At 51.3% G+C, this 27,804-nt stretch overlaps 6 protein-coding genes across 6 annotated transcripts; 3 read left to right on the top strand and 3 right to left on the bottom strand.

Annotated features, from left to right (window-relative positions):
• Positions 1–4,911: 4,911 nt before the first annotated feature.
• AYO21_09925 (hypothetical protein) lies at positions 4,912–8,455 on the bottom strand (the record flags this gene model as incomplete). The annotated part of the gene is made up of 8 exons (XM_022659853.1): positions 4,912–5,416; positions 5,493–6,622; positions 6,666–7,552; positions 7,608–7,723; positions 7,784–7,980; positions 8,033–8,156; positions 8,207–8,239; positions 8,364–8,455. 8 exons carry the CDS (start codon positions 8,453–8,455, stop codon positions 4,912–4,914), a joined length of 3,084 nt encoding a protein of 1,027 aa, XP_022507875.1.
• A 1,221-nt stretch (positions 8,456–9,676) lies between these two features.
• Positions 9,677–11,853, top strand: AYO21_09924 (hypothetical protein; the record flags this gene model as incomplete). The annotated part of the gene is made up of 2 exons (XM_022659852.1): positions 9,677–9,740; positions 9,809–11,853. The coding sequence occupies 2 exons, from the start codon at positions 9,677–9,679 to the stop codon at positions 11,851–11,853; spliced, it is 2,109 nt and encodes a 702-aa protein (XP_022507874.1).
• A 1,080-nt stretch (positions 11,854–12,933) lies between these two features.
• AYO21_09923 (hypothetical protein) lies at positions 12,934–16,113 on the bottom strand (the record flags this gene model as incomplete). The annotated part of the gene is made up of 1 exon (XM_022659851.1): positions 12,934–16,113. One exon carries the CDS (start codon positions 16,111–16,113, stop codon positions 12,934–12,936), a length of 3,180 nt encoding a protein of 1,059 aa, XP_022507873.1.
• A 399-nt stretch (positions 16,114–16,512) lies between these two features.
• On the top strand, positions 16,513–17,482 carry AYO21_09922 (sorting nexin-3; the record flags this gene model as incomplete). Its single annotated transcript, XM_022659850.1, has 5 exons — positions 16,513–16,590; positions 16,693–17,017; positions 17,076–17,090; positions 17,143–17,268; positions 17,319–17,482. 5 exons carry the CDS (start codon positions 16,513–16,515, stop codon positions 17,480–17,482), a joined length of 708 nt encoding a protein of 235 aa, XP_022507872.1.
• A 1,145-nt stretch (positions 17,483–18,627) lies between these two features.
• On the bottom strand, positions 18,628–20,811 carry AYO21_09921 (hypothetical protein; the record flags this gene model as incomplete). Its single annotated transcript, XM_022659849.1, has 1 exon — positions 18,628–20,811. The coding sequence occupies one exon, from the start codon at positions 20,809–20,811 to the stop codon at positions 18,628–18,630; it is 2,184 nt and encodes a 727-aa protein (XP_022507871.1).
• A 3,277-nt stretch (positions 20,812–24,088) lies between these two features.
• AYO21_09920 (hypothetical protein) lies at positions 24,089–27,547 on the top strand (the record flags this gene model as incomplete). Its single annotated transcript, XM_022659848.1, has 1 exon — positions 24,089–27,547. The coding sequence occupies one exon, from the start codon at positions 24,089–24,091 to the stop codon at positions 27,545–27,547; it is 3,459 nt and encodes a 1,152-aa protein (XP_022507870.1).
• Between the last annotated feature and the right edge of the window lie 257 nt (positions 27,548–27,804).

Below are 27,804 nucleotides of genomic sequence, written 5' to 3'. Positions count from 1 at the left end.
GTCTGTCGCGAGTTTTCCCACTCGCATTCGGATGACCAAGTTAATTTCTTGGTGGATTTGGTCGTTCTCCTCTTCACCTCTTAGACGGATCGTAGGGAGATCGTATAGCATCTTCTGGAACTCCACCCGTATATCATCATATGGCCGGCTAGTTACGAGAAATTTCAGTCGGCCTCGCCGCGTTGACGACGGGAGTGCTGATGCCGGGGTGTAGAACCGAGAAAGCATCTCAATCAGCCATCGTCGATCCGAGAGTCGACATTCGTCCAGCGCATCCAGAACGCACGTCACGTCGTGAGCCTGGTCATCTCTTGCGGCGGCGACCAACGTGCGCCATAGCTCTGACACCTCCCTCACGAGTTTATCGCCAGTCTTCTCCCATGCCGGAATTGCATATTGAATTAGCTGAGGCTGGCGGGAGAACAATTGATGGAGGAGGGCGCAGAGAGCCGTGGCCACGTTGTCCTGCACTTCGTTATCCTTGAAAAAAAAGTAGCAGACCGTATGCTGATCAGTATTGTGAAGTTCATTGTCCACTAGCGATTTGGCGAGGACCGACTTGCCACAGCCCGGATCCGCCGAGACCCAGAGCAGGCTATCGTGTGGTTTGTTGCACCATTGGGAATATTGGGGATGAGACAGTACCCAGTGACAAGTGCCAGCTACTCGATCGGGGTTAATATCCTTCTGTGCCTCATACGGACCGATCTTGAATGTTTGGTGGCATCGACGATGTTTCTCGCTTTCATACTGGGTATGACTTTGCTGGGTCTGTGTGTTGGTTGTCTCCAGCTGCGCGTTCGAGAAATGGCGAATTTCATCAAGCACACCTTAATATACCTTAGTCAGAAATCTCTTTAATTCAGTGGCAGATTGGGAATAAGACAGAAGATCTGGTGTCAATGGCTTCAGACAGAGTCACCGCCCCAGAGCCACAAGTTCGGAGTCGGGATCGGAACATTTCCTTTGTGTGACAGGCTTCCTCCCACCGGGGCATCTGGGTTACCCAAAAAGTGGCTCTAGTCTTCACTCACCTAATACGTCTTTAATAGGCTGTTCTTGGCTTGCCTGCGCTGTGGAGATGCACTGAAGAAATTCTTTGGCGTATGCCGCAGCAGTCATCGCAGCATACCGGTGCCATGCATCGTTCTTGTGCAGATCGGCGTAATCGCAAATGCCGCGGATCACAAGACACGGAAACTCGTTCATCAGCCCTGCCGCCTCCATTTCGACACAGAAGGCATTAAATTGATTCCGCAGTCGGTCGCGCACTACTGCATCCTTCACCACCTGGTTTCCTGACGCGATGATTCCATAATGGACCACCGGCTTGTTATTTTTCCGTTGCTTTCGCTTGGTGTGGAAGCCTTCGCAGTTGCCTGCCGGGCTCTCAATATCTCCGTGACAGACACTGCAGTAGAGGCAATCGGACTCGCTGGGAAGAGTAAAGCCCGTCTCCTCCATCATAGGGTTTCGTTCGATCGCTTCGTTGATATAATCCGACACCCTGCTGGGACGTATGCTATGTCGTGCCCGGAGTAGAGCGAGCGTTTTCAATAGGAGAGCTGGTGGCTGGTTCAGCTGCCCCTTGACCACAAATTCCCCTCCGTCTTCGGCTTTACCCTTGTCATATTGGACCACACCTCCCCAAGTTTTCTCTGGTTTACTGACCACAACATCTCCCAGGCGAATGTCGATTCCCCTGGAGAGATCGGGGATCCCACCGCCAATGCCCACCATTAAGCCGACTCGAAGCGCTGGGAACGTTCTCACCATGTCCTTTGCTACAGTGGCCGCCGGCACTAACCCATCCACTCCCTCGGGCATACACGCAATCACCACGTTATTCTGATGAATACGCCCCAACACGTAAGAATTATGGTCTTGCGGGTCATGTCCGGCCATCATCTCATATTCTTCGTCCAACATGGCCATGGCGGCGGTCAGTTCGATGTTTAGCGCACATATCCAGCCAATTTTGTAGTCTTCAACGGTGCGGATGGACATTATGGAAGGGGTCGTAAGACGGAGATTTAGCGACCGTAGGTAGAGTCGGATTGGGATTGCGTTGTTATGCGTTGTGTAGTTATTTCCCGAGAATGGAGAGATAGACGTGCTGGCGCTTTCCGGTAGCTCTAAGCAAGCAGCTCTAAGCAAATATGCGAAGGTCCTTCTAAGATCACAGAAGGCCTTGGGAGGACAGAAAAAGCTAAGAGAAGCTGCCGAGGGTAGATCCCGAGCCTCAAGATGCGATGATCAGGCAAGAGATAGTCCAACACGAGATATTGGTCCGGCTGTATCAGCACATGGAGCAAATGTAAGAGAAGAGACGTAGCGGTGAGACTGCAACAGACAATGGAGATGGTTGAGAGAGCGAGAAGGCAGTGAGGAATACTGGGCGGCGGCAAGGTGTTATTCAGGCCAGCAATGCAGGCAACGCTCTGGGCTGCAAAATACGGTACGAGGCTTCATGGAATTTGGTGGATTTTGCCTGCGACCGAGCTGAGTGGCCGCAGAAGCTGAGGTGGTGTGAAGCCGCAGGTAGGACAGTCAACTCAGAGGATGACAACAATTCAGCTGCTGGTCAAGCCGTGGTGTGGCGCTCGGCCTGCACAGTGTCTACGAAAAAGCAACCACTAATTGAAGGACACATCGTATTCTAGTACTCCGTAACTCCGTAGTGTAAACGGGGTTGTCAAGGCGGCAAGACGCCGCCAGCCACGTGGCAGCGACTTTGAGCCACAACAATAGGTACCTCTTATGTACAGGGTAATTACGCCCCGCCGTCCTCGGGTCGGTCCTCGGCTATTTGTCGATCAGTGTGGAAGTCCCTGACAAGGCTGCCTGGGTCCTCTGTGGCGGGTTATGGTAGCACATATCGTGGACAGTGGCACCCAAGTGGTAGCTACGAGTATGATAATTTGCAGGACGATTCATAGACGTAAACACTCAATTACTACCATGCTGAAAAGCTAGGCGAATCGGTACTGTGCTCCCCGGAGGCAGGAGACGGTTTCTGCACTTTTTCCACCTGGCTGACGAAACTGGGCGTCAACAAAGTCAATGTCGCGTAATTTTCAAACAGAGATGGTATGGACAGTAGCGCTATGACTTCTGGATACAGTCATTTACATGGATCATTGATCGCCTACTTTGTGGGTGGTCCGAAGGTGGACGAAGGCGAAGTAATGCCCGCCCATTTCACCACGCAGGGCGTTTCACCACGCCGGGATGTCGATTAGTCTGGTCTATTTCCAGGCTAAAGCAGTCGTCTATTGTTCTTTACCATGGTGAATTGTGGTTACTGACACCTCAGGTTTCTGTGGAAACCAAGGTGCGAGACCAGATACTAAAGCCAGGGGCAGTCACTCGCACTGTTCGGCCTAATGAGGCTCTAAGCCTATCGAAATGGAGGTGGGCCCCTACTTGGAGACGCGGAAACGTACTCGGTACATTGGGCCGGATGGCGCCAGAAGTGCCGGCAGAACTTAGCGCAGCATCTGAGTAAGCACGACACTAGGGGACCGACCACCCACGACTGTGCCTGGCTGACGCCCTCAAGCGACCGTATTAGGTAAACCCATCGAACCCCATCAAGTTCGGCTACAGCCCTCCATCGAAGACCGGGACAACATCTTTTCACCAAGGCGTTGAGTAAGCTCTCCGTCGTAACGTACAAACAGCTTGATCGAGAAGTCGGTACCTTAATTCTAGCTATCCCCCATCCAGGCATCGAGAGCATACAATTCGAACATCGCTTAAAGGTACGTCTTAGACCCCGAGCGGTCAGAAGGTTGATGAACTAAACAGGGCCGTGCACATCGCGTCCGAGTATCGACATCAATCCTCGCCCTAACCTCCTGAGTCAGTTGGCTCTAAGCCGAGACCGAGAAACCCACTATCAAGGATGCCTTATTGGAGATAGGTAGTACTCAGCAATAGATGGATTCCGTAGTAACAAGTATACCTTTACGTACAGTAGTAACAAGACTCGAAGTATAAGAAAAGGATACTTCTCGGATGCGAGGAGTAGTCCTGCTCGACCAGGCGTGTTACGCAACTCCTCGGGTGAAACCTGGAAGTCCCGGGCCGGTGTGCGACCGCAGGCACACATTCATCCACGTCCCTCGGTGGGATGAGACTAATGATGTGTCGGACTCCGTTGATTGCGCCATGAAGACATTTAACGAGAGGGTCAAAGAAGAAATTCTCCAGCGGCAGCCATCGACCTAGGTCGATCGATCGAGAGTTGGAACCGTGTTGACAATACTTTGGCTATCTCATGCTTATACATATACAGAGACACAAGAGTCGTGAGCACTTTGAGAGGATGGTGCGCTCAGTAAGGCACCGTTATGTATATATCCGTCTTCCCTTAGCCCCGCTAGGTAGGTCGATATCTACCGTTGTTGCTCACGCGGTGCTGGATCAAAAAGGCCTCACTCCCTCCGTGAACGAAAATAGTAGGGGAGAAAGTACAGTCCAGAGTCTATATACATACATATACACGCTCTACATACATCTGGAGCTTCGACAAGGACATCAGGACATCCAGTTATGGCACGCCGGGATCGATCAGAGTACATAATGTCGAATCGAACCTTGTGATTGTCTATCCATAACCAATGTGCTCTTTTATTAGACGGGCTCGATGATGGCCACATGTAACATATAACATAAAATATATGATTTGATGTAAACCTCGACTTTCCTTACCAATGCAATTCCAGGCTCAGTGACTCTCGGCGTTCTGAAACACACACACACACACACAGAGAGAGAGAGAGAGAGAGAGAGAGAGAGACAGCCCGCATCGTAGAACGGTTCCTGAAGCGTTTCTCTCGTGCAACCACACATCTCCCCACTCCTTAACCTCTCTCTCCGATCTCCTCACCTCCAGACAGTTCTGTTTTAGTCCGCCTTCTCCCGAATCTCGCGCGGAACCATGCCGATATCCCTCTCATAGTCCTCCTGGACGACGTCGAGATTACATTCAGCCTCGCCGACGAGCTTCTTGGTCTCGGCCAACAGATCGGCCAGGTCCTCGTTGAGCATGGTCGTGCAGACCTGCATGACGGCAAAGGCCGAGTAGCCCGGCTCGCAGACGTGCTTGGTGTCGAGGATGCTCGAGTCGAGCGAGGTGAGCATCTCGCCGATGTGGAACCGCTCGGGCGGCTGCAAGTAGGGCGGGAGGGGCTTGCCGGAGCCGATGGACCCGGAGATGATGGCCAGCAGGGTCGTGACGCTGTGGGATGTCAGTTGGAGCGACGAGATCAGCTGCGTGAAATCCTTGAGCCAGGTGCCTCTGTCGTCCGTGTCGGCGGCGGGGTTCGAGGCCCCCAGGTGACCGACCGATTCGGGAACCTCTTTGAAGGTTTTGGTCGTCCAGGCGATCATTGCTGTGAAGCGAAGGATGCTGGGGCGGAGGATGACAAGTTAGCGCTATTGGCACTATTCGAGGGGGGGCTCTCAATGGCTAACGATGGACTTACTTCTCTGTGTGCGCGAGCATCCTCTCGTACAGCTCCCGGGGAAACCTGCCTCCAAAAGTCGGTTCCCACTTGATGAACTTGAGATGGTTCTTCATGGCCTGGATGAGAATCAAATTCTTTGCAAAGAGCTGAGTGCGGGCCTTCTCTAGCCTCCGCAGCGGACTTTTCTTGTCCTTGACGTCTCCTTCTAGCCCCTTCAGACGTAACGAGACCGACTTGTGCGACGAGCTGTAGTATTGGCCCAGCAAATACAGTGTGTTCCCCAAGTCTTTCCGCATCTCGCTCCTCGCCGTGGTCACGCTCGGGAAGTATGTGAGCAAGCAGGCGACGCCCACTCCACCAAGCACACAGGCAAGTCGGTAGGGTGCCAGCTCGTAGACAGGATGAAAGACTTGGCCGTTTGATTCGGAAATGGCCAAGCCAACTTGCTTGACTTGAAGCTCGTACGCCACGATCAGAATGACGGTGATCATTCCGATCATGGGAATGACGGGGTCGTTCGGTTTCGTCACCATGAGATAGTGATAGAGGAACACGGTCAGGCCCAGAAAGACAATGACCCCGGCTGTGTGCCCATCGACGATGTACCAGTCGATGTACGAGAGGACCATGGCAAGGAACGTGCCGAAAATCCGGACGAATTGCCCATACATGCCTGAGCCCGCCGTCTGGGTCATGCTGATGGCAACCATAATAGCGCCCCAGATGATGCGCTGCTTGATGTAGAATTCCTGCGAGTTTCGCAAAAACGCCGTGACCGCGATGATCATAGTTCCCACAGCCACCTTGAAACCGAACCATGATTCCTTGGAGCCGAAGAGCCTAGGGATCAGGCGGAAGTAGTCAGTCAGCTTTTCCCACCAGGTCACCGGGGGAAGGTGTTCAGGATCTCGGTTCACCCCCAGGGCATCGCCGAGATAAACGGTAGGGGTGCCGCTTCGATAGCTGTAGGTGGTGTAGTCCAGATTGCTGTCTTCGCGGCTGATGACTGCCCACGCCCACTTCTTCCACTGTTTTCCCGTAGGAGTTATCAGCCGTTTCTTTCTCATTGTGCCGTCTTCAACTTTCGAATCCGCGAACCGGACCAGGTCGAGGATTCCCATTGCGGTTTGTACGATGCAGTACTCGAGCTTGAGAGGTTAGCGTAAATCAGTATGACTGGGTGACACGTACATCAAGGAGAAGGTATAGTTGGGACGAATGCCGCATGTGTGAAGATCGACTACCCGAGTGACCACTGGTCTCGTCAGGTTCGTTCATGCGACACCACTCTTTCAGAGGCTCTTCTCGCTCAGCCAAGAACTTGTTGATTGTGTCTTCAAGGTGCTTTGCAAAGCCTTTTCCGTCCGGAGACTCGGCTGCTTTCGCCTCAAGCTCCTCTTTGGTCGTGAATGCTGGCTTCTTGGTAATTTGCAGGGTGAAGAATGCGTAGTCGAGACCCTCGATCATTGCCTTCCACAGTAGTTTGAAGGCCCCGTCGACCTGGCCAAATAGCCAACTCCATCGTTCCCTCTCCGCGTCGTTTAATGCTCGATTCGTCGAAATTTCCGAGTTCGAACCGTCTTTTGAAGACTTGATCGACGTCCATCCTCCCTGCTTTTCAACGCGGTCGTTGACCTGAATCACAGTTTCAAGGCCGGCAATCGGTATCAATATGTTCCTCAGCAGTTTTGTGATGCACGAGTAATCCTTGCCAGACAGTTTCCCAAATGTAACCTCACGTTTGACATAGCGCATCTCTGACTGCATCTTGACCTGGCATTCGCTCGCCGCCGCCGTGAGTGCTCTCCACTTATCCGCTTCGGGCCAGGAGGTCAATCGTTCGGTTGATTCACCATCACTGTCGCTTCCTGAGCTGCTCGTTCTGCTCGCATTACTCCAGTCGCGAGACGGCAAAGAGATCAGCAGAGCTCCTTTAGCATCAATGACGTTTTTAAGGACGTGGAGATATTCTGTAAGGATCATTGTTGCCAGATCTCGTGATGTGATAGGTAGGACCAGAAAGTGGACGGCGAATGCAAGCCCGAAACCGACGAAGAACGTATCGAGGAGTCGCCTAGCTGTAAGACCCCACAGAGTCAGTGGAAGTCCTCCTGAGAGGATACCGATACATACTCAAAGAGTACACTTGTTCCATTTCCGGAAAAATGGCTCCATATACAGCCGTAATGTTGATATATATACCAAACACGATCAAAGGTAGGAAATATTGAGGTCGGAAAGCGCGAAAGCTAGCTAGGATATCAGCACTGCCGTATTGATTGGAAGCAGCCGATGAAGGGAGCACCTACGTGTTGTAAGCCCAGAGCCAGAAGAAGAACCACACAGCAAGGCATGCGCTCGCTGCAGCGTTGTAGGGCACGATTTGGGCTCCAGGTACTGGTCCATTGCTCCGTTGCTCCGCTGAGATATGGGTTGTGTTTTTGCGAGCCTTGATCGCCGTCCACATGTAGAGAAGAGATATTGCTGCAGCCAAGCAAGTTAAAAACTAGTAACAGTGAGCTCCACAGATCTCGAGAAGAGCAAGTTTGACACCGTACACAAGTGACGAAGAAATTCTGCAGAAATCTGGCTCTGGGCAGGATGGGAACGACGAAAAGTGACATGATAGGGATCAGGTAGCCGATTGTTGAATAATGGTCTGCGACACTGGTATCTTGATATCTGGCGGGAGTGAGTTTCTTATCGACTTATTTTCCCTAAGGGCAACGTACATAGCGAGGCCGATTGTAGGTGCAACAGCTCCTCTAGTACAGAACCATCAGCATGGAACCCAACGCTTCGAAACGAGAGTGTAGGCAGGTTGCTGTGGTGCAATACATCGTGTAATCAACCAGGTAGTATTGTCCCCGCCACGAGTCAACAACTTACTTGAACATCAACAATACGGTTGGGAGATTGATCTTCAACCCCAGCTTGTCGTTAAGCCTCTTCAGCATTGAGGGTGGCTTTGAGTTTGCCATGTTGCCGATGTGAAGATGGCGAAGAATTCCAAAGCAGGGTACGCAGGGTAATGGAAAGGTCAGGTTCTTCCTAGGTGAAAGGCCGAAGCAGAAGGAGAATCACTTCAGCATCGCAACAAGATAGAATCCAGTAAATCCAAGATGCTACGATTCCTGTTCGGCGCCCTGGCCTCCAGTTCAGAGACACGCAGCAAGTAAACAAAGATCGAGACACAAAAGACGCGTTCGAGCAGAACCACGCAGCGGAAAAGGCTCAAGCATGTATCAGGTGAACATCGGGGCACAATGCGCTGAAGAAGAACAAATGGAATAGAATTTGGCACAGACAGCAGGCTAGGGTCTTGACAGAGTGGGGAGATTGATATGCATCAGTAAGCCATAGCCTCAGCGAGCATGAGATACCAGATTGGGATACATCCCGGACAAGGCTGAAAGCTACACGATTGGAGTCGCATCATAGAGCTTGAACTGATGGCGTCCAAAATGGTCAACGCATCAAGCAGCGGAATTTGCCTCGTATTCAGACTCGCACATTTCAAGCATCTCGTCTTTAATGTTGGTACTGTATAGATTGACAAGTAGTTTGGTAGGGTGAGGGGGAGAGTGGGTGAATGGGTGAAGAGAGGGAGTGCCTGAGTGTTTCGTAATCAACCCCGAGGCTCGTATTAATTTCGACCTTTTGCTAGATAAGGGTTAGATCTGCCAAGAACCCTTGGCAGCCTGGGAAGGTGGGAGCCTTACTCATCACCCCAACCATACTTCATATCCCTAGCGAATGTTTGATTGACAACACCAGGAAACACCCCTACGCAAGGTGAGCCACGCCAATGGTCGATCGATTAATAAAAAGACTGATTTAGATCCCTGCATGGCTTACAGGTCCCCAATCACACTCAACTTGCTCTCGATTGCAGGAAAATTCCAACCGCAACATCCGACATGTTCAGGCGCTTGCAATTGCGGCTTCACCTTCGCAGACAAACATAATTGTCAAAGCCCCAGTGGCTCCTTTGATCTAGTCTAAATAAGTCTAAGCGTTGGTTAAGCTTCATCTCCGTCGAATACATGAATTTACGTGACAGTACGGATGACTTCTGCTTTTTGAACTGAAAAGTGTGGAAACTTGAAAGCGGCAACGCATCGATCTAAAATCAAATCAGGCGCCAGCGACTATCCTCTCACTGCACTTTGAAGCACAGGACACCTGACAATATCAGCAAGATGAAGTCGTCTATCATATGTCTGGTGCTGCTGATGGTTGGGATTTGCTGGGTGGCGGCGACAGGTATCTCCCTCTGGAGACCTTTTGGGTGCCTTTCACTGTCCATGATAATTACTAACGTGGGACCGCAGAAGTGCTCGGTCGCACCGGCGTCAGTTCCTACAAGGAGAGCGGTATCTTGATACCCCAGAACAATCGCAATGGCTGGGTCAATCCTGAAGATTTGACTCCCATGCCACAGTGCATCGCCCAGCAGGATCAATCCATCTGGCTGAGTGCCATGACAAAATGTACCAGCCTACGATGCACTCGACATTTTGGAATCATCTGCACCCACCACCAATGGCTGACGCAGCTTAGCTGCCTCAGCGTCGCCTTTTCTGCTAATGTGGTCCAAGGTTATCTCCCAAACTGCAGCCGATCAGTGCTCGCCAAAGCACAGTTGTATCTGTGGATTCAGGAAGTCACTGGTCGGACGTGGCTTGTCGACGTCGGCGACACGAACGAGCTGCAAAACCTCTCCCCGGCCTCCCTGGCCAAAGGATATGCGGCCGTTGACGTGATTGACCTGGCACCGACGTGTCTGACGGGCTCACATTCTCCTTCATCGATGGAAGCATTTCAACATGTGATGGCCACCTGTGGTTTCACCAGTGTCACCAAACATACTGGAAATGCCGCTCGTCCTTGGGAGTATAGTCGGGCCCATCAGTCCGTAATCCCGCTGGATTATGAGACTGTCGGTTACGACCTCACCTGGAGTTACATCAGATCTGGTGACTATTTTGATAGAGCATGCTTCTGCGGTGCGTTTACGATCGACCCCCAAACGGAACCGTGCACAACACCGGGGAAAATAGACTTGACAAGGGAGCGACTGTGGATGAATGCCACTTGTGGGCCGACGTCGCTACCCGCAAATTGGACGGACGGACTCAAGACCACGGAATTTGCGTATATCCCCATCGACGACTTGAACTGGCCTAAGTGTGTCGCGGATATGCCGAAGCAAGTGATTGAGCTCCCTAGTCAATGCGCAACCGACGCTTGTCGGATCGACCCTGGTGGCTACTGCCAGGTCGTGCGCGCAGTTGATCGGGCTTGCTTCTGCCGTGACATTCGCTATGCTTCCTGCGGAGGCTCCTGCCAGACTTTCGAGACGCGAATAGATTATGTCAATTGGCTCCACGAACTTTGTGGCAATGTGCAGGACTGGCATGGTCTGCCGGATAACTGGCGTCAATTGGCGACCACCACCCGCAACGACATGATTCCATGGCGATGGAATCTCAAGCCATCCAACAATTCTAACCCGGCCTCTATAACCCATTCGGGATCTACCAAGGTCACAGAAACATGTGCCACGACCGAGTGGAAGCTCGGAAGCCTGGCGACGATCAATACAGCGACCTTGCTTGCCGCCTTTCTCGGCCGGAGAACCCGCGTCCATCAAATCGCCCGTGGCATTCGCTGGCACCCGCATCTGCAAGGTTGGTTTTCCACAGGGGTGTTCATCGCCGCTCTTCAACTCTTTGCCAACTGGCTCAATGCATTCCTTGTTCAGCAAACCATTGGTTATGAGGACGTGCCCATTCTTCAGTTGATGCTCCTCTGGTGCTCTATGCCTCGACTTACTTGGCTCGTGACTTTGCTACTTGATACACGACCATTGGAAGCGATGCATTGCTCCGCGGTCGGGTCTTCCCTGTTTGCGGAAACGATCCTTCAGGGTTTGTCGTCGTATTATCTGATTATGACCGTCAATTATGGCCGAGCGCACAACTTCTACGTTGAAGGCATGGAGAAACTAGACGGCGCACCACCGGCAAAATTTATGTATGCTGGGGCATTCTTGTGGCATGTTGTCGCTATCGCGGCGTTTGTTTCGTCGCTGGTGCTCTTAAATCGACATTGGAAGTGGTTGGGGCAGAGGATGGCACCACACTGCGCACACGAGGATAAGGGCTCAGAAGAAGAATCATTGACGAGAAGTGAGGGGCGAAGTTACATGGCATATGGCACTCTCCATGTTGAACGTCAACACAACCAGGTTACCCGGAAAGCATTTACGAAGCTGCACACAGCCGCGATTATAACCATGCTCTTTCTTTGGATCGCGCAGTGGCTCTTTTGGAGCGGATTTATTGGTCTGAGTTTGGAAGAGTGCGTTTCATGAACTTACTGGGCTCATATTCACTGACTGGATTTAGGTTCTGTCCCCCTAAGCTTATGGTTCTCACCGTTGTTTGGATTGCCTTCTCACTGGCAGGTGCTGTTGTTGGGGCCATTTGAGAGAGCTAAACAGCTCAGAAGCGCACATCCTTGGGAAAACCTGGCCGAGGTTGAAGAGCGAATTGGACGTCCCTGTTCGCCGAATCCAAGGAGCAACTTTGTCCCGGCATAGTATAGGGCACGTCTCTCTTCTCATGGTGAGTCCTCCGTCCTTCGTGATGCTAGACGTCACTAGAGTTGGACATTCAGCGAAATGGTTCAATCCGCCGCGGGGTGGATGGGTTTCTACAATGCACACGACTGACTTAGTTATTAAAGTCCACGATTGACGAAACGCCCCCTGGATCCTTGCAAAATTGGCGTCCACATGATAGTATGGTTTGGAATTAACACACACCATAGCTGTGATTCATTCGAAGTAAGCTGGAGCAGGACTAAATCCCCCAAAACTGGCTCGAAAAAGAATAGCAATGTGTCCGGCATGTTGGCCACTTTCGGGAACGACCATACAGTCCCACTCTTTTCATTCTTCCTAGCGTTTCGTAGGATGAGGGAGATGCGACTTAACTCCACAGAGCAGGCTGGAGAATCACGTGGAAGGGACAGAGTTGCCGCTATCATCACGTATAGCTTATCGCGTAGCCACTGCTTTTGGTGGGTAATATATAATTGTTATGTACGGTAAACCGACACACCAGCTAACCAAGACGCAATAAATGATTGGTAGTGGAGAAATATACGCTTGAGCTTATCTAGTTAGATCTTTTCTAAGTAGGGCGGACGACTTGGGCTTAATAATCTCTGAGTGTATGTAAAGGTCACCCAAAGGTGAAGCCGCAATTGCAAACGACTGTATACTTATGCCTTGCAGATACCCTTTCCACATGCACCCAGCGAGGTCTTGTATTGCTTCTGAAAAGGCGCGGGTGGATGTCCAGCATGACAAGTTTGGAAAGATGTTTCTCGCCATTCGATCGTTTTGTGCTTGATGCTGCTATCTTCTTTATGGATGACCAGCCCCATATCACTCCACTAGCTTCGCTCTGATACTTTGGCACCAATTGTTCCAATCGGTGAAGAAGCCCGACACAATTCTGCATTTCTTGTCCGTTAGTTGCCTCAATCTTGTCGACGCGTATATCTCCACAACCATTTTGATATCGGATGGATTGGCTCTTACGAGAGCCTTCGCAACAAGAATACTCGACAGACTTGCTGCGTTGGAGTGCGCATGTGACGACTCCATGCCCGCTTCCTCGTGGATCGACTTCAGGATCTCAATGGCATGCTCGCGGGAAGAGTCGTCCGGTAGCTCGGGGGCATTGGGTCCTTTGCACCGTGAGCAGAACTGCTGGAGGATGCTGCAAGCACGGTTGGCCAGCTGCTTAGTTGGCGTAGTTCTCACAAGCCTGAGAAGGGGAAGTATTAAATCCATGCTCAGTGATTTGTGTGCCTGATGCTTTAGATACGAGTCGATCAGGTCGAGCACGCGGTTCTTGAAATTGACAATGTTCTCCTTTGCCTCTTTCGCTTCGTTCTTTTTGTTCTTTGACTGTTGTTCACTTCGCGCGCGAAAGACTTCTGCAAGCTTGGAATCCAGTTTCATCATTTCATCGTCATCCATATCTGCGTCGGAAGAGGATTCTGAAGTGTCTGACGCAGCGTTGAGATCACCCTCGTTGAGCCGTCTTGTGCCAAGCGCAGATGCAAGTAGTGCATCGAACGCCGCAAGCTCCTCATCTTCGGCATCATCGTCCTCTGACTCCTGAGAGTCTGCAGATTCGGCATCTGAAGTTTCCGCAGAATCATCGGATGTCGATGTCGAATCGGAATCCTCCTTTTCGGAAGATTTGCCAGACTCCGAAACAAAACCGACTTCGACATCTGAGTCTAGGTCTTCCATTTCAGAGTCAGACGCAAGGTTCTCCTCGCCTTCATTCCCAATATCTCCAGCTTCGAACATTTCTTGTTGTCCCCGAAGGTTTTCTTTGGTTTCAAGAATGCGGCACATGGATTCCAGGCCAGTGGCAGTAATAGAAGGGGCAAAAGCATCAAAGATCTGGACAGTGATACGCCTCAAGAATTTGGACGGCTTTGATAAGAAGCTGAGGAGAATCTCCATAATCGCATCGGCAGACTCTTGTCCATTTTCAGTCGAAACCATGCTTTTCTGATTATCTTTCCGTCGACCCCAGTTTTCAAGCACTTCCTGTAAGATCTGCACAGCCTCTATCTCTCCGCTGTAGATTTGGAATAGTAATAAGGCATAGAGCAGGCACAATCCCTCAGATGACGACAGTGCCGTTCGTATGGGCGTTTTCGAGGCCTTCGAAGCCTTTGCTGCGGCTCGGCTGGCTGTCGAGACTGTCTGAGTATTGATGGGAATATCTGCCAAGCTTTGCCACGCTGTCTCCACGATAGCCTTAACGTCGTCCTCAAAGGCAGCAGTCATCTGGATGTCGAGGACCTCCAACTCGCGAATGTGGAGGATCACATGCTTCAACAACCAACATCCCAGAGGCCCAAGTTTGAGGGCTTGCTCAAAGGACAAGCTCAGACGCTCCTTTACAAAGTCGTGAACCTCTGGCAGCAGTTTCGACCGCATATTACGGTTGAGGTTCTGCGAGCTCGCCCAAGTTGGCGATATGCAGACTTCTCTGAGCCATGACTGAAGTACTCCGGAGACAAGTGCTTTCTCCTTGTCGTCGATGGTGTTAAGTTGCGACATTTGGAGCTGTTCCCAGCGGCGGAGCCTTGCTGAGAGTAGCTTCCACTGCAAATTTACAAGCGCTTTCTGTTGCAAAAGTGTCGTCTTCGTGTCCTGCTCATGAGAGCTAGTCAGAAGGTCGGTCAAAGCAGAACTGATGCCCTCTAACACATCCGCGGTTGCTCCTTCGAACAGATTTTGTAGAGTTTTGGACTTGGTGATATGGTCAAAGTCGCCGAAAGAAACACTTTGTAACAGTGCGCGGACGTAACTTCCGGCGAGATTGGCGCGTTGATCCCAGGGCTCAGCATTGGTCAAGCAAGCCTGAATGATCTGGGTTAATCTAAGGGCCGACCTTTGAAGAAATCTTTCGGTGCTCTTGAGAGAATTGACCAAACAATGACTCGCTCGCGACGTAAAGGTGTAGATCAATAGTTCTCTGGGGGCTGTTTCAAAGATCTTTTCCCATAGACTGAACCCCCAGGATTTCCGCTCCGCGCTGCTTGTAGGTGCGAAAAGACTTTCATCCACAACAACTTTCCAGAACAGGTCGAAGGGGAGTTTGTCTTCGTTCCGAATGCTACTTTTCCCATCACTCCCATTCTCAGGCTGTTTCGACGTATTTCCGAAGATTTCAGCAAGCACAACATCCCAGGCAAAATGGAGCTTGGCAGACCATCTCGCAGTGCCTTGGGATTTCAGATCGCCATCTGCCTCCGCTCGTTCGATCCTCGCATCTTTGAGGATATCGGCAAGGATATTCACGTCTTTCTTCGCCAGTGGATGACCGCTCTTCCAAGCCGACTTGGGCAATTTCGCATGAGGGAAGCGCCTAGTTGTCGCCAACCAGATTGCCACGCCCTCTGGTGTACGTATCAGCTTGTTCGCAACCAGCTGTTCACAGATGAGTAGAGAGAAGGGTAGTGGCAGCTCGTAATAATCGTACAACGTGCAATTGTAGAGGACCCAGCCGCATTCCTGACGGAGCCACGGCTTCTTAATTGCTAAAGCACAAATAATGTCGAGCAGGCGCTTGAACTGATTTTGATCCGCTTTCTTGCCGAAAAGAATTCTCGATTTCAAAACGGCATCAGCACCAAAAATTCTGCCGAAATAGTGGTCACGCTCGTCCTGGCCAGAAGTACCCTTCTCTGGCAAGGTCTGGGCTTCAAGGATATCAATGACAATCGATGGGGACACAACACTTTCGGACGAATTGGCCGCGGCAGTTGTAAGCTGAGAAAGGAATTCGGTCAAGGCGACAGAAAACCCGAGACGCGCAGATTTGCGACTGCTGCAAAGTCCACGGAAGAGCCGTTTCAAAATAGTCAGGGTCTGCTCATGGCTCGTGATTCCAGGCTTGTAGATTTTGGACAGCAACGTATGGGCCGCAGCGAGACGAACGTCCTCCTGGTTGTCGGCCAGGTCCTCGTAGACTTTGACAAGCTCGACGTCGACTTCTCTTTTCCGTTTTTTAGACGCCGTGTCAGTCCCCATTGTTAGGATCTGGGGTGTGTTTACAGTCCTTCCTGATCAACAGTGAAGAAAAATATCCAAAATATAAAAAATCACTGGCTCCCCTGCAGCGAAATTTGAGACCCACCCAACGGGCCTTGGCGCAGGAGGATGCGGGGTGGCCCGATTGGGAAAGCGGCAAGAGTCAGGTGCGGCTTTGCAGGAATCTTCTCGACGAACACCAAGATACGCTGGGTGACGCCCTAAATCAGTCCAACGGCTAACCTCACATACCCGTCCTCAGCTCTATTGACTGAATTGTTTTTATCAGCGCCCTACAGATTTGAGAGTGCATTCAAATCGACTTTACTTTGTGTCTAAAGTGCACGCGATCGATCACCCTGTTCAGTTGCCTGCGTCCTCTATTTCAACCCCGCAGCCATGCAAGCCCTACCAGAGTCTCGCCAACAAACTTTCGAGGAGATCTACGGCCCTCCAGAAAACTTCCTCGAGATTGAGGTACGTTCTGCGATCTCTCATGCGCCGCAAGGGCTCTCCTAGTCGCCATCTTAGAATCAGAAGCACTTTTTCTCGGTGAACATAGCCTGACCTAGTTCACAGGTGAAAAACCCACAAACCCACGGTTCCTCTCCTCGTAACATGTATACCTCTTATGAAATCCACACCCGTACCAATATTCCGGCCTTCAAACTTCGTCACTCGGTCGTCCGCCGCCGATACTCCGACTTCGAGTACTTTCGAGATATCCTGGAGCGAGAAAGCGCCAGAGTCACAATTCCCCCACTACCTGGAAAAGTATTCACGAACAGATTCTCGGATGATGTGATTGAACACAGGAGGGAAGGGCTTCAGAGGTTCCTACAAATAGTGGTCGGACACCCGCTGTTGCAGACTGGGAGCAAGGTTCTCGGGGCATTTATACAAGGTAAGGGAATTCACTCCGCCTTGATGGTACAAGCTTGGGCTGACTGAAGACAAAATAGATCCGAACTGGGATCGTAATGCTTGGTGAAAAGGCCTACTTCTAGGTGAAATAAAATATTGCCTCAGGAAACGACATGGCCAGAATGATCAAACGAGATGACGAGCAAAATGACAATTGGAAGCGAGGGCTTTTTGCGAGCAAATCTCTGAAGGCATTATTCGACTCTGTGTTTTTGTTTCTTTCAATTGAGCGTACGCATGGGGGAGTGGGGTTGTCATGGAGTACTGTTGACGGCGTATAGTTTCGACATCCTCGCAGCACACTGAGCGAGTTGGTCAGGCAGGAATGCAGCGTATTGAAAAGTTCTCGGCTCTCTCACGACAGCGAAGCACCACGCCAGAAGTCTACACCTGCATGGGATGTCCGGCACATACAAAGGACGCCTGGGGTACCTCATTCGTGTGATACGCATTGTCCGAAGAAGCAAGACACAAAAGGCCAGGTCAAGATAAGTGGGAGAGGAGTCGGGAGCAGAAAGATCAGACTGACCATTCACCCCGTCCTACCGCAATATGCACCTACGTGCCCATTGAAATTTCTATCTCTCTCTTTCCTTTCCTTCTCCCGTTTTGCGGTTGAACATGACTCCATCCCATCCCAACCATGTATCACTGGCTACGTTCTGCCTGCTTACACCGTATATGAAGCGACAATCCTGACGAGATATGGACGAAGGCACTGCCAGAGCCAGAGCCCAGAGCCCAAAGGCGAAGAAGACCGAGCAGAGCCGACTAGCTCCATCTCTTTCCCGCCTCTCCTCCCTCGAACCCTGTGTGCGTGATACGGAAATGTCATGTTGACGGCAGAATCGATAGATAGACAAGTTTTTTCATGGACACGGCCCGATTCGACTCAACTCGACCAGTAGCTTCAAGCGTATGCGTGGGGTAATCCAACGAAGAAGGGAGAAGAGAGGGTGGCTCAGTCATGTTCCAGCAGTGGTAGTATCTGTAATACATGTCAAGTACATATAGATTGTAGATTCTATACAAGTATCCGATCTGCTGGAGCAGGCAGAGGCTCTCCGACCTCGGGCTCGCGAGTAGGAATACAGAAAAATAACTCTTAGACACGGCCGTCTCTGGCCCTGGTGCCCTTGTAAGTATTCATTACCAAGGTACCAAAGTACATAACACACGGACGCATGTACCTAGTATATAGATATGTTCAGGTAGAGCCTTACGTGCCAGTTCCAAATTTCCCATCCCCGCCCTGTCCAAGTACCAAAAACCAAGGGGTATCACAATCGAAATAATAGCACCTTCACCAGTCCCCTTTCCATTCCATGAACCCATTGTCCTTCCTTTTTTCATCCCGCAATTGCCTATCAACCGAGGAAACAATCAGAAAAACAAGAATACTGATGTCCTGTCGCTACATGAGCCGCGTTGTATCGCCTTCTGCGACTTCCCACGCCCAGTCCCCTCCAGTGCCGCCAATACCATAATGTTTGCTCCAAAATATTTGCTCAAGCCTGATGTCAATCTTCGAGGTTCCTTTCTTGTCACTTGTCAATTCTTCAAATGCACATGCCACTTTCCGTTCCGGCGCTAGTCGCTGATATCATCCTCCTCGCCGTCATGCAACGGTGGCAGCCTATTATCCTCCCAGTCCATATCATCGAGGTCGAGTGTCAAACTGGGCAATGTAATGAGGGATTGTTGTTGCTCATTTTCACCTTCGCGTTCTCTTTCTCTCTCGTGTTCCTCCTGCATATCTTCATGGTCTTGGTCGAGCTCATCGCGCGTTAGCCTGTTCACCGAGGAAGCCGACGCAGTTGGTAGAAACAAGCGGCGTTTTCTTCGAGCTGAAGTAGTCGCACTTTCATCTGCTACCGTCACTTTCCCAGATTTCCGTCGCCCCTTCGCCGAGACCTTGGTTGCATTGGGCACTTGCCCAGGGACGTCCGTCTCTAATGTAGTTGATTCTGCAGCTTGGGCTTCTTTCTCCGCCTTCCTGACCTCTGACCTCAACGGCGCAGACTCGGCGTGCTTGTACCCATCTGGAAATTTATTTCGAATGCGGTCTCGGAGGTCGGTGGCTCGCCTGTGCGACAGATCCAGGTCTGGGTCGTCATGAATGGCGGTCCACTGGAAGCCATGTCGTGCTACACCTGCCAAAAGATTCTCGTCCTCGAGGTCTGTCCAAGCACGGCGTTTACGACGTTGTTTCGAACTCTGACCGCGATCTGCCAGTCGCTCCGCCACTTCACGACAGTGTCGTATGCCCAGTATCTCAATGGATGGAGATGGTTCTGCAATAGGACTGTCGACTCCCAGGTGGGTGTCGGACTTTGAGGGCCTGTCGTTGATGCAAACGCGGTACCGATCTTTCAAATCCACGGAATTTCTGTCCCTGAAATGGAAATCCGGATCGTCTAGAATCTGTTTCCATCGGCCGATGCCGTATTTATTCACGCCGGCCATGAGGTCTGCAGTTTCAGCATCAGTCCATCTCCGCCTGGCGCGACGCTTAAAGATCTTCTTATTTGTCTCCTTCCAAACAGGATGGATCACCTTCGGAATGCGTTGGCGGATCTCGTCGGGAGAGAGTTCTTCAGTCCTTAGAAAGGCCCTGGTAAAAGTAATACGTGTGTCAATAACGCGGCCAGGAGGAATGGGTTCGGGTGAAGGGTCTATATCTGGTTGATCGGCTTCAGGACTCGGGTGATAAGACTCAGATTCTTGATGGTAGTGGTCAGATTCTTGGTAATAAGGATCAGCTTCTGGGTTGTAGGGGTCAGCCTCTTGGTGGTAAGGGTCAACTTCTTGGGGGTAAGGGTCAGTGTCAGGTTGAATGGGCTCGGGATCTGGTAGACTCGGTTCACGATCTGGTCCAACGGAGTCTCTGAGCATATCTCTGACATGAATCCTCGATGTTGTTGTTGGTGTTGGCCGGGTGGTGGCTTGTGTCGAATCGACATCAATCGGTGGTGGATGAGCCGCAGAAGTGGGACGGGGTTCATGCTGCCTCGTGCTCGTGGTGTGTATCGACTCCGGATAGACTGCCGGCAACAGCGCAGTAGGCTGAGTTTCATGCAATCCTGTAATCGTGGCACGTGTTGGGCGAGAGTCAAGCGATGGTAACAGAGCTGAAGGCTCGTGTAATGCTGTGACGGTCGCATGTAGAGAGTCAAGGTCAATGGACGGCAGGAGAGCTGCAGAGGGAGGAGGCTCATGCAGTCCTGTAACCATAGCAGGGAGGAGCGGAGTCGGTCTGTTGTGACGGTTTTCTTTCTGAGCTGGGGGAGGAAGATGCCTGGCCCAGTCAAGAGCAACATGGTCACTGTCGGCGTCCAATCTCAGATGCCTGAGAGATTGAGGATGTTCTAGAAACGAGGGGGCTTGGACAGGCGAGTTTTCCACCACAGCCAGACTGATGAATGAGGGCAGATATGTTGGTGTAGGGTCCGGGCCATGGTCGGCTTCCAGCAGCTCGCTGATGGCGAGATGTGGTCTTTTTGCCTCTCGTGCAAGAAGGACATCGTTGGGAGTTATTGATGGCGCCCTCCTCCTCTCCGGACTTTCTACAGGATGTGTAGTAGTTTTGTTCGTCCGTCCATTACCCAGGCTATTGTCGGCCACAGGTTCGAGGGGTAGAGGGACATTTGCATGACGGCTCGGAGCAGGATTTCGTAGAGGGGCAATTTGAAAGTCAGTCAGGGCAGGTAAATCAGGAATTTGAAATAGAGGATCATCAAGGAGGCCAGGTAAAGGCTCGATGATGCCGTTCATATTGGCTGTAGGAGATCATCGCCGATTGGAGTCGCGGGAAAGTTAAGGTAGGAGGATGAGGGTGAAAGTGAAGGTGATGGCAACGAGTGTGAGAACTGGAGAGTAGAGAAACTGTCTCTGCACATGGGACTCGACAAGTAGAGAAACGCAGCAGGATATTGAGGAAGTTAGTCAAGCGAAGTTGTCGTAGAGGTGTGACTAGAAATCACAAGAGACCTTTTAGATGTTGAGGTTGAGCAGAAATCATGAAAAGCGCAGTTGATGGCCCATTCTGAGGCCGAGCTTGGCGTGAACTTTGGCCAGACTTGATGTTGGTGAAAGGTCGATCCACGAGGTTATGCTTGATCTGTGATCCCACCCCTCCTCCCACCTGCGCAAAACACAGGTCGCCTTCACGACTACTTACATCAAGGTATCCAGGCTATAGCATTATCTACAGAGTAGCTGATCTATAATCAAAGTAGAGCCTATTTCAGCCCCGCCGTCCTTGCGTCTCTTATTCTTAGCCCCACAACTGTCGAACATTTGGCGATACCAGGAGCTGATCTCGGTGATTCAGGACTGAATGTCACCACTCCTATACCAACCATCGTCTCTGCGCTTGGTTCCAGTCCTCGCACCTGCCATTCTCCGGTCGTCATCAGGTCAACCCTTCATTGCATCTGAAACGAAAACATAACTGCCGCGTGTGACACCTTTACTTCCCACACAGTCGCTAGTGTGCCAAGCGGTAATGATACTTGCTTCTATCAGATTGACTTCAGGTCCGCTCCCATGAGGGCAAGGCGCTGCAGATCACCGTCAATTCATAGGAGCAGCGGATCAACACCATCCTCCACCTGATGCTTCTACCCTCTCAGGCTCGCGCTCCCAAAGGTGATGACAAGACGTTCAATCAAAAAGATGGGCTTCACCCGATGCATTCTTTGAAATGGTGTCGGGAAAATATAAAGTTGAAAGAACGAAGGCTGTGGGAGGGCTGAGGATCACCGCTCTCAAGACATTTCCGTCAAGTCCACTAGAGCCTCTCTTTAGTGTCACTTGTTGCGCTGGCCATGGAAACATGCTCCAAAGAACGGTACTCAGGAGTGGGAATTCTACGAGGTACTACACCTGGTGGCTGATCCGAAGTCGTGAATGCTTCAAAGAATTGGGAATTCCAAAGCTCTTTGAGAGAAAAAGGGGCAATCGCAAGAATGGTCCAACATTGCCTGATCTTGCCTCTCATTCTACAATATTATATGTCAATGCTCGTCAGAAGATCTATTAAGTATCGACCTTTTCGACGCGCATAATGTCGGCTCAGCCGATGAGGCCAGGTACCACGAGCTTTGCATGCATAATGTTGGCATTGCCTCGTCACAGCCCAAGCCCGGCCACATGCTCTCCGGAGCTGCACACTCATACGGGCCGATCCAGCCAACTCCTCCAAGAGGTGCTTTTGTAATTAGATAGTCCAACATCGTGAGAGTGACACGTGATCATCAGCATGGATTCGGCCCGGGGCCAAACTGTGAAAGCATGGTTCATAGGCGCGCTCAGTGTGATATAAGGTGGGAGGTACAGTATTAATAGTGGCATAAGAAGCAGCAGCTGTCGCTAACCTATTATTTGATGGTTGCCTAAGCCCAGGAATGCGAGAATCCGCATTATGCAGCCTTCAGGGGTATTTCGGGTTCGAACCAGTATAATCCCCGCAAAAGATGGAAGCACGGATGCTTTTTCAGGGCACACAGGCGCTCAGGCTCAGCTAGCGACATGCTTTGCAGTGCCGAACTCAAAAGGTAGATGACCAGAGCTGAAGCTGGATGGTTGGTTGGGGGTCCCGGGCACCAGTGTTTCATGTTGTCTGTCAACGCCAACAGGGTCGAACAGGTACGAATCGAACGGCCAAGTGGCTGGAGCATAAGCGTCCACCCAGCACGGAGCTTGTGCTGGGAAGCTTGGAAGCTTACGTCGAGCTCGAGGGCAAGGGGGCATTCGTCAGTCACACCTTTCGTCCCAAGGGTCTGGGGGTCCAGGATGATGGATGTAAAATTGTCTGAGCATGGTGGACAGACAGACGGTGTTTCATGGCCGACTCCGGGATCAGCTCGGTGGTTTTGAAATGCGGGTCAACACGCAAGCATACATACAATAGGCTCTTTGAGTGTTGAAATCATCTTGGGAGGGATCATACCCACATGCTCCCTCTTTTTCGTGTTGCGGTCTGATAACTGAGTTCAGAGTAGTTGTAGTGCGAGAAAAATGATGTTCGATACGAGCAACTCGCAGTGGTTGTTCTGGGACCCATTGCTTGGCAGGCACAGCAAGGAGTACCGTCACTAGGTTGGCCCTGGCCTCTTAAATGGGGGTGACACAGGGCTCCGAAAATTCTTCAGAGGACTCTGGTGGCTCACCTACAGCTAAACTAGGCTTAGAAGGGTGCCGTCCAGTCCGGCAGAACTGGGTGAGAACAGATCGGGTGATTAATTAGGGCTCGACCGCTCGTTAGCGGATCCTGATGGTTGCTGCCCTTCCCCGTACTTTTCTCTACCCATGGCTTGTGGCCTGTGGCCCGTGGCTCAGAGCCTATCACCAACTTAACGAGCCACCTAGGACGCCCAGCCGTTGACGTGGTGTCTCTCTGTAACTGTATTTGCGTCTGCGCAACCCATCAACCCTGTTCCCGATCTGCCCCAAACCTCACCTTACCTATTAGCATGTCCTCTGCCCCCTAATTCATCCACAACCACCGCCATCCTGCTGCTGCTGCTTCACCTTACTTCTTCTCTGCTTCTTGTCACCTTCGGCTTTCCTCTAATGCCCCCTTCAGCCCTGGAGAGCTGCTTCGTTCGATTCCCTCTATTCCATCACTTGTGTTAATACGGCCACCGACTGTCTCTCCTTCCCCAATTACGATCCCAAAAGCCTTCTAAAGTAATATCCTGCGATCCCGAACCTGTTCTCGAAATCACGATCTTACCTCGCCTTGACTTCTATTCCGCATACAGAGTCATTTGTTCGTCAGTCGGTCACTGCCTTTCTCGAAACGAGTCTTGCGTTTAAAATCACCTGGGAGCTATACGCACCCGCCCGCAGATTGCCGAAGGCATCCTTACACATTCTGGACATTACCAAGAAGCAGGAAAAACGAGCATACGATATCGCCTCCAAAATTATCTTTGTCATTGAAAAGTGGTCCTAGACCAAAAGAAGGCCGACTACATATTGGGGCCTGCGGCATTGAGTTCCTGTGATCTTTAGAATCTACGACATACCTTATAAGATCTCAACGATGGCTCCTCCCACTGTCACAAGGCCTGAGGGACAGCTCAATATAAACCTATCCGGGTTGACTCCTATCAGCGAACCTTCCTCGGTTCCCACCAGCAAATCTCCTTTTGGCGGTTCAAAATCTTCCTCGGGACTGGCAGGGCTTTCCAATGCAAGAGTAGGAGCTGGCTCTCCTCTTCATGAACAGGCTTCTCGGCTGTTTCCAAAGCGTACACGGGAATTACAGTCTCAGACCTCTTTAACCCCTAATATCTGGGGTCCTCCAACAAGTGGTACTTCGACTCCACTGTTTGAGATCCCGGAATCCCCCAGCCAGGATGGCTTCCCAGATTTGGTGCCTCTCACTGAGACTGGGATAAATAGTCCCGCGCGTCGCGGACGAGCTGGCACCTTGCCCTCCAGAATATCCCCAGTTGGTACGATTAATGGAGTCAATGTCATAACCTCAAAAACTTCTCGTCCAACTCCTTCCACGAGTCCATTTCGACCCGGTTCCACCTCCGCAGCCGAAACCGCTTTCTATTCGACAGCCTCTAACCAAGCCAACTCCGGAACTTCAGCCTTTCTATCTAGGCTTCGTGCCGGAAGCATGCCTCAGCGGTCAAGTCTGCTTGGTCCTTCTGGCCCCTTTGGTCAGAACGCATTTAGTTCGAGCTGGGGAACAAGGACTCGAGCAGCTACTCTGACAAGTATCAGTTCCGCTGAAGATCCCACCTCCCCTCAACCGTCTGGATACTCCAAAGACGGCATGTCTGACTCTGGGGTCCGCACACTTGACTATCTTGGTCTGGCCGAACCCCCTCATCACTCGAAATCCGACGGCCTTCGCCAAGTTGCAGATGATTCGGCTCATGGCCAGGACCCCAGTTTGTCCGACGTGTTGGCTGGATTTGGAATGCGTAATTCCAGTCGATTCAGGTCCTTCTCTGTGAACACACAATCCAAATATGCCACCGAGGCTCAAGAAGGGAACAGTAACTTTCCGCTGTTCGCTAGCGGGTCATTGACACCCTCAGCAGCAGCAGCCCTGGAAGCCGAGTATGAGTTGGTCCAGGAGAAGGTCCGTCTGCATAACCAGGCTGTTCAGGCATTTGCGGTGAATGCCAGTGCTGCACGCCCGCGAGCTCGAACTGCCGGCCTTGTCGAAACACCTCAACGTACATCACTTCGTAATTTGTCACAGCAACCAGCAGACAAGCTTGGTATGGTGTTTGATATGCCGGGATCGAATGCAATGGACCAGGCGGCTCTTGCAGACACTCTGCAGAATATGGCCATTGTGGAAAACGTGAACTTGTCATACGAAGGCATGGATGACTCAGAAGTCCAGGTCTCTCGGTCCCTTTGGATAGGCTCAATTCCGAATTCCACAACAATGTCATCGCTGGATGCCATCTTCAACCGGTACGGCCCGATTGAGTCAACCAGGGTTCTCACTCACAAAAACTGCGGTTTCGTCAATTTTGAATCGGTCGAGCATGCCGTCCGCGCCAGACAACTCCTCAACGGAAAAGAAATCTTCCCCGGCGCCGGCCCCGTTAGAATCGGGTTTGCAAAGGCTCCGAATGCGTCCGTCTCCTTGACCCCAGTGCCGAATGCCACCCCTCCCCCTGGCTCGAACGGAAATATTGAGGCAGGGGCATCGCAAGCTAAGGACACTACTGGCAGCCCAGCTGGTTCTACAAACATGCAGCAAACGCTGAGTATGCCAGCCCCTGACCGTCTAGCGGAACTGCAACCGGAGATATTGCAAATCATTCTCGATTTTGGCGGGCAACAGTCGGATTTACCGACCATCGCTGCAAATATCGAGAGTGCCATTCACTACACTCGTCTAGAGAAGGAGATCCCTCCTATCCCAGAACCGAGTTCGACGAGAATGTATGATGCTCCTAGGCTCCGGGACATACGCAAGCGGATTGACAACGGGGCCTGTGGCTTGCAAGAGATTGAGCAGATTGCTATCGACATGTTGCCTGAGATTGCAGAGCTGTCTTCGGACTATCTTGGGAACACCGTGGTCCAGAAGCTTTTTGAATACTGCTCTGAGCAAACCAAAGAACAAATGCTGGCCTGCATCGCACCCCATCTTGCTGAGATCGGAGTGCACAAGAATGGAACCTGGGCTGCGCAGAAAATCATCGAAGTGTGCAAGACCGAAACACAAACTCGATTGATTGTCGACTCGCTTCGCCCCTACACTATCCCCCTGTTCCTCGACCAATATGGCAATTATGTTCTTCAGTGCTGCCTTCGTTTTGGACCACCGTACAATGACTACATCTTCGAGACCATGCTTAGCCAGCTATGGGAAATTGCCCAAGGACGTTTTGGGGCCCGGGCTATGCGCGCTTGCTTGGAGGCTCATCATGCTACAAAGAACCAGCAGCGCATGATGGCAGCGGCTATTGCTTTGCACAGTGTGCAGCTTGCCCAGAATGCCAATGGGGCACTGCTGTTGACCTGGCTCCTCGACACCTGCACGTTTCCTCGTCGGCGCTCAGTCCTTGCCCCGAGATTGATCCCCCACCTCGTGCAACTTTGCACGCACAAGGTGGCCTATCTCACCGTGCTCAAGGTCATCAACCAACGAAATGAACCAGAGGCTCGTGATCTGGTTCTGAACGCCCTGTTTTTCAGCCCAAATGACACTGTGCTCGAACAGATTCTGTGCGACCAAACCTCTGGTGTGACGCTGATTTTTAAGATTCTGACCACACCTTTTCTTGACGACCACATGAGGCCAGAGGTGGTCCAAAATGTTTCCAAAATTCTCACCAAGATCAAGGCTCAGCCGAACCAAGGATACAAGCGGATTATGGACGAAGTTGGGTTGTCATCGAGGCCTAGCCAACCTGTTATGCAACAATTTCCCTCTCATGGGCACCCAAACCTGAACGACCGTGCCAGGCCAATGGCTCAGCCGCAACATGTCCCTATGACGGGACCGCAACAGCCCAATTTTCCTCAGCGGCAGTATAGTGGCACCTTCGTCCCCAACGGTGGCGCTTTCGAGAATGGTATGAGTCCAATTCGGACGGGCTCGGCCGACTCGTTCGGTTTCGCACCTTACACGATGAACGGGTTCCAGTCGCAGCAGCAATATTCGCAACTTCCATACCAACAAATGACGCCACAATCTCAATATCAGAATTTCCCAGCTGCAGCCCCTCAGCGTTCCAACAGCGGGTACATGCCCAACGGTTATGCTGGCTACGCAACGCCGCCTACGACCGTCGATCCTTTTCGACCGTTGCAGAACCAATCATCCTCACCTCTCTCTTTCTCGGCTCAAATGAGTCCCGTCATCGGTTCGACTGGTTTTCCCCCGCAGAGCTTTCAGCAGAATATGCCTTCCAACATGTACAATTATCCTCAACAACAGTTTTTCTTCTCTCCACCAATGCAGACAGTCCATTCTGGAGGACGAGGTCGTCGGGTAATGTGCAACCCCTTCTAACCTAGTTTCTAGTGCTAACTTCCATCAGAGATAGAGAACTTCATCTGCACACCAAAGAACCGATCACCCTTCTTCGATGATGAAACTTGCTTGATGCCTTGTTGCCATGTTTCATCCCTTTGATCATTGTCCAAATTCACGAATCTCATTTGGTGCAACACGTTTCGAAAGACTTGACAAGTTTGGCGAGCATATAACATTCTAGTGCAATACATATCGGAAAGGGGCAACTTCCATGATACCCGGCGAGCGCAAAA

This window comes from Fonsecaea monophora, assembly GCF_001642475.1.
Source record: "Fonsecaea monophora strain CBS 269.37 chromosome Unknown Scaff105, whole genome shotgun sequence".
Classification (NCBI taxonomy): Eukaryota; Fungi; Ascomycota; class Eurotiomycetes; order Chaetothyriales; family Herpotrichiellaceae; genus Fonsecaea; species Fonsecaea monophora.
Note: the sequence above shows the minus strand (reverse complement) of the source record. Positions and strands in the feature narration are given on the sequence as shown.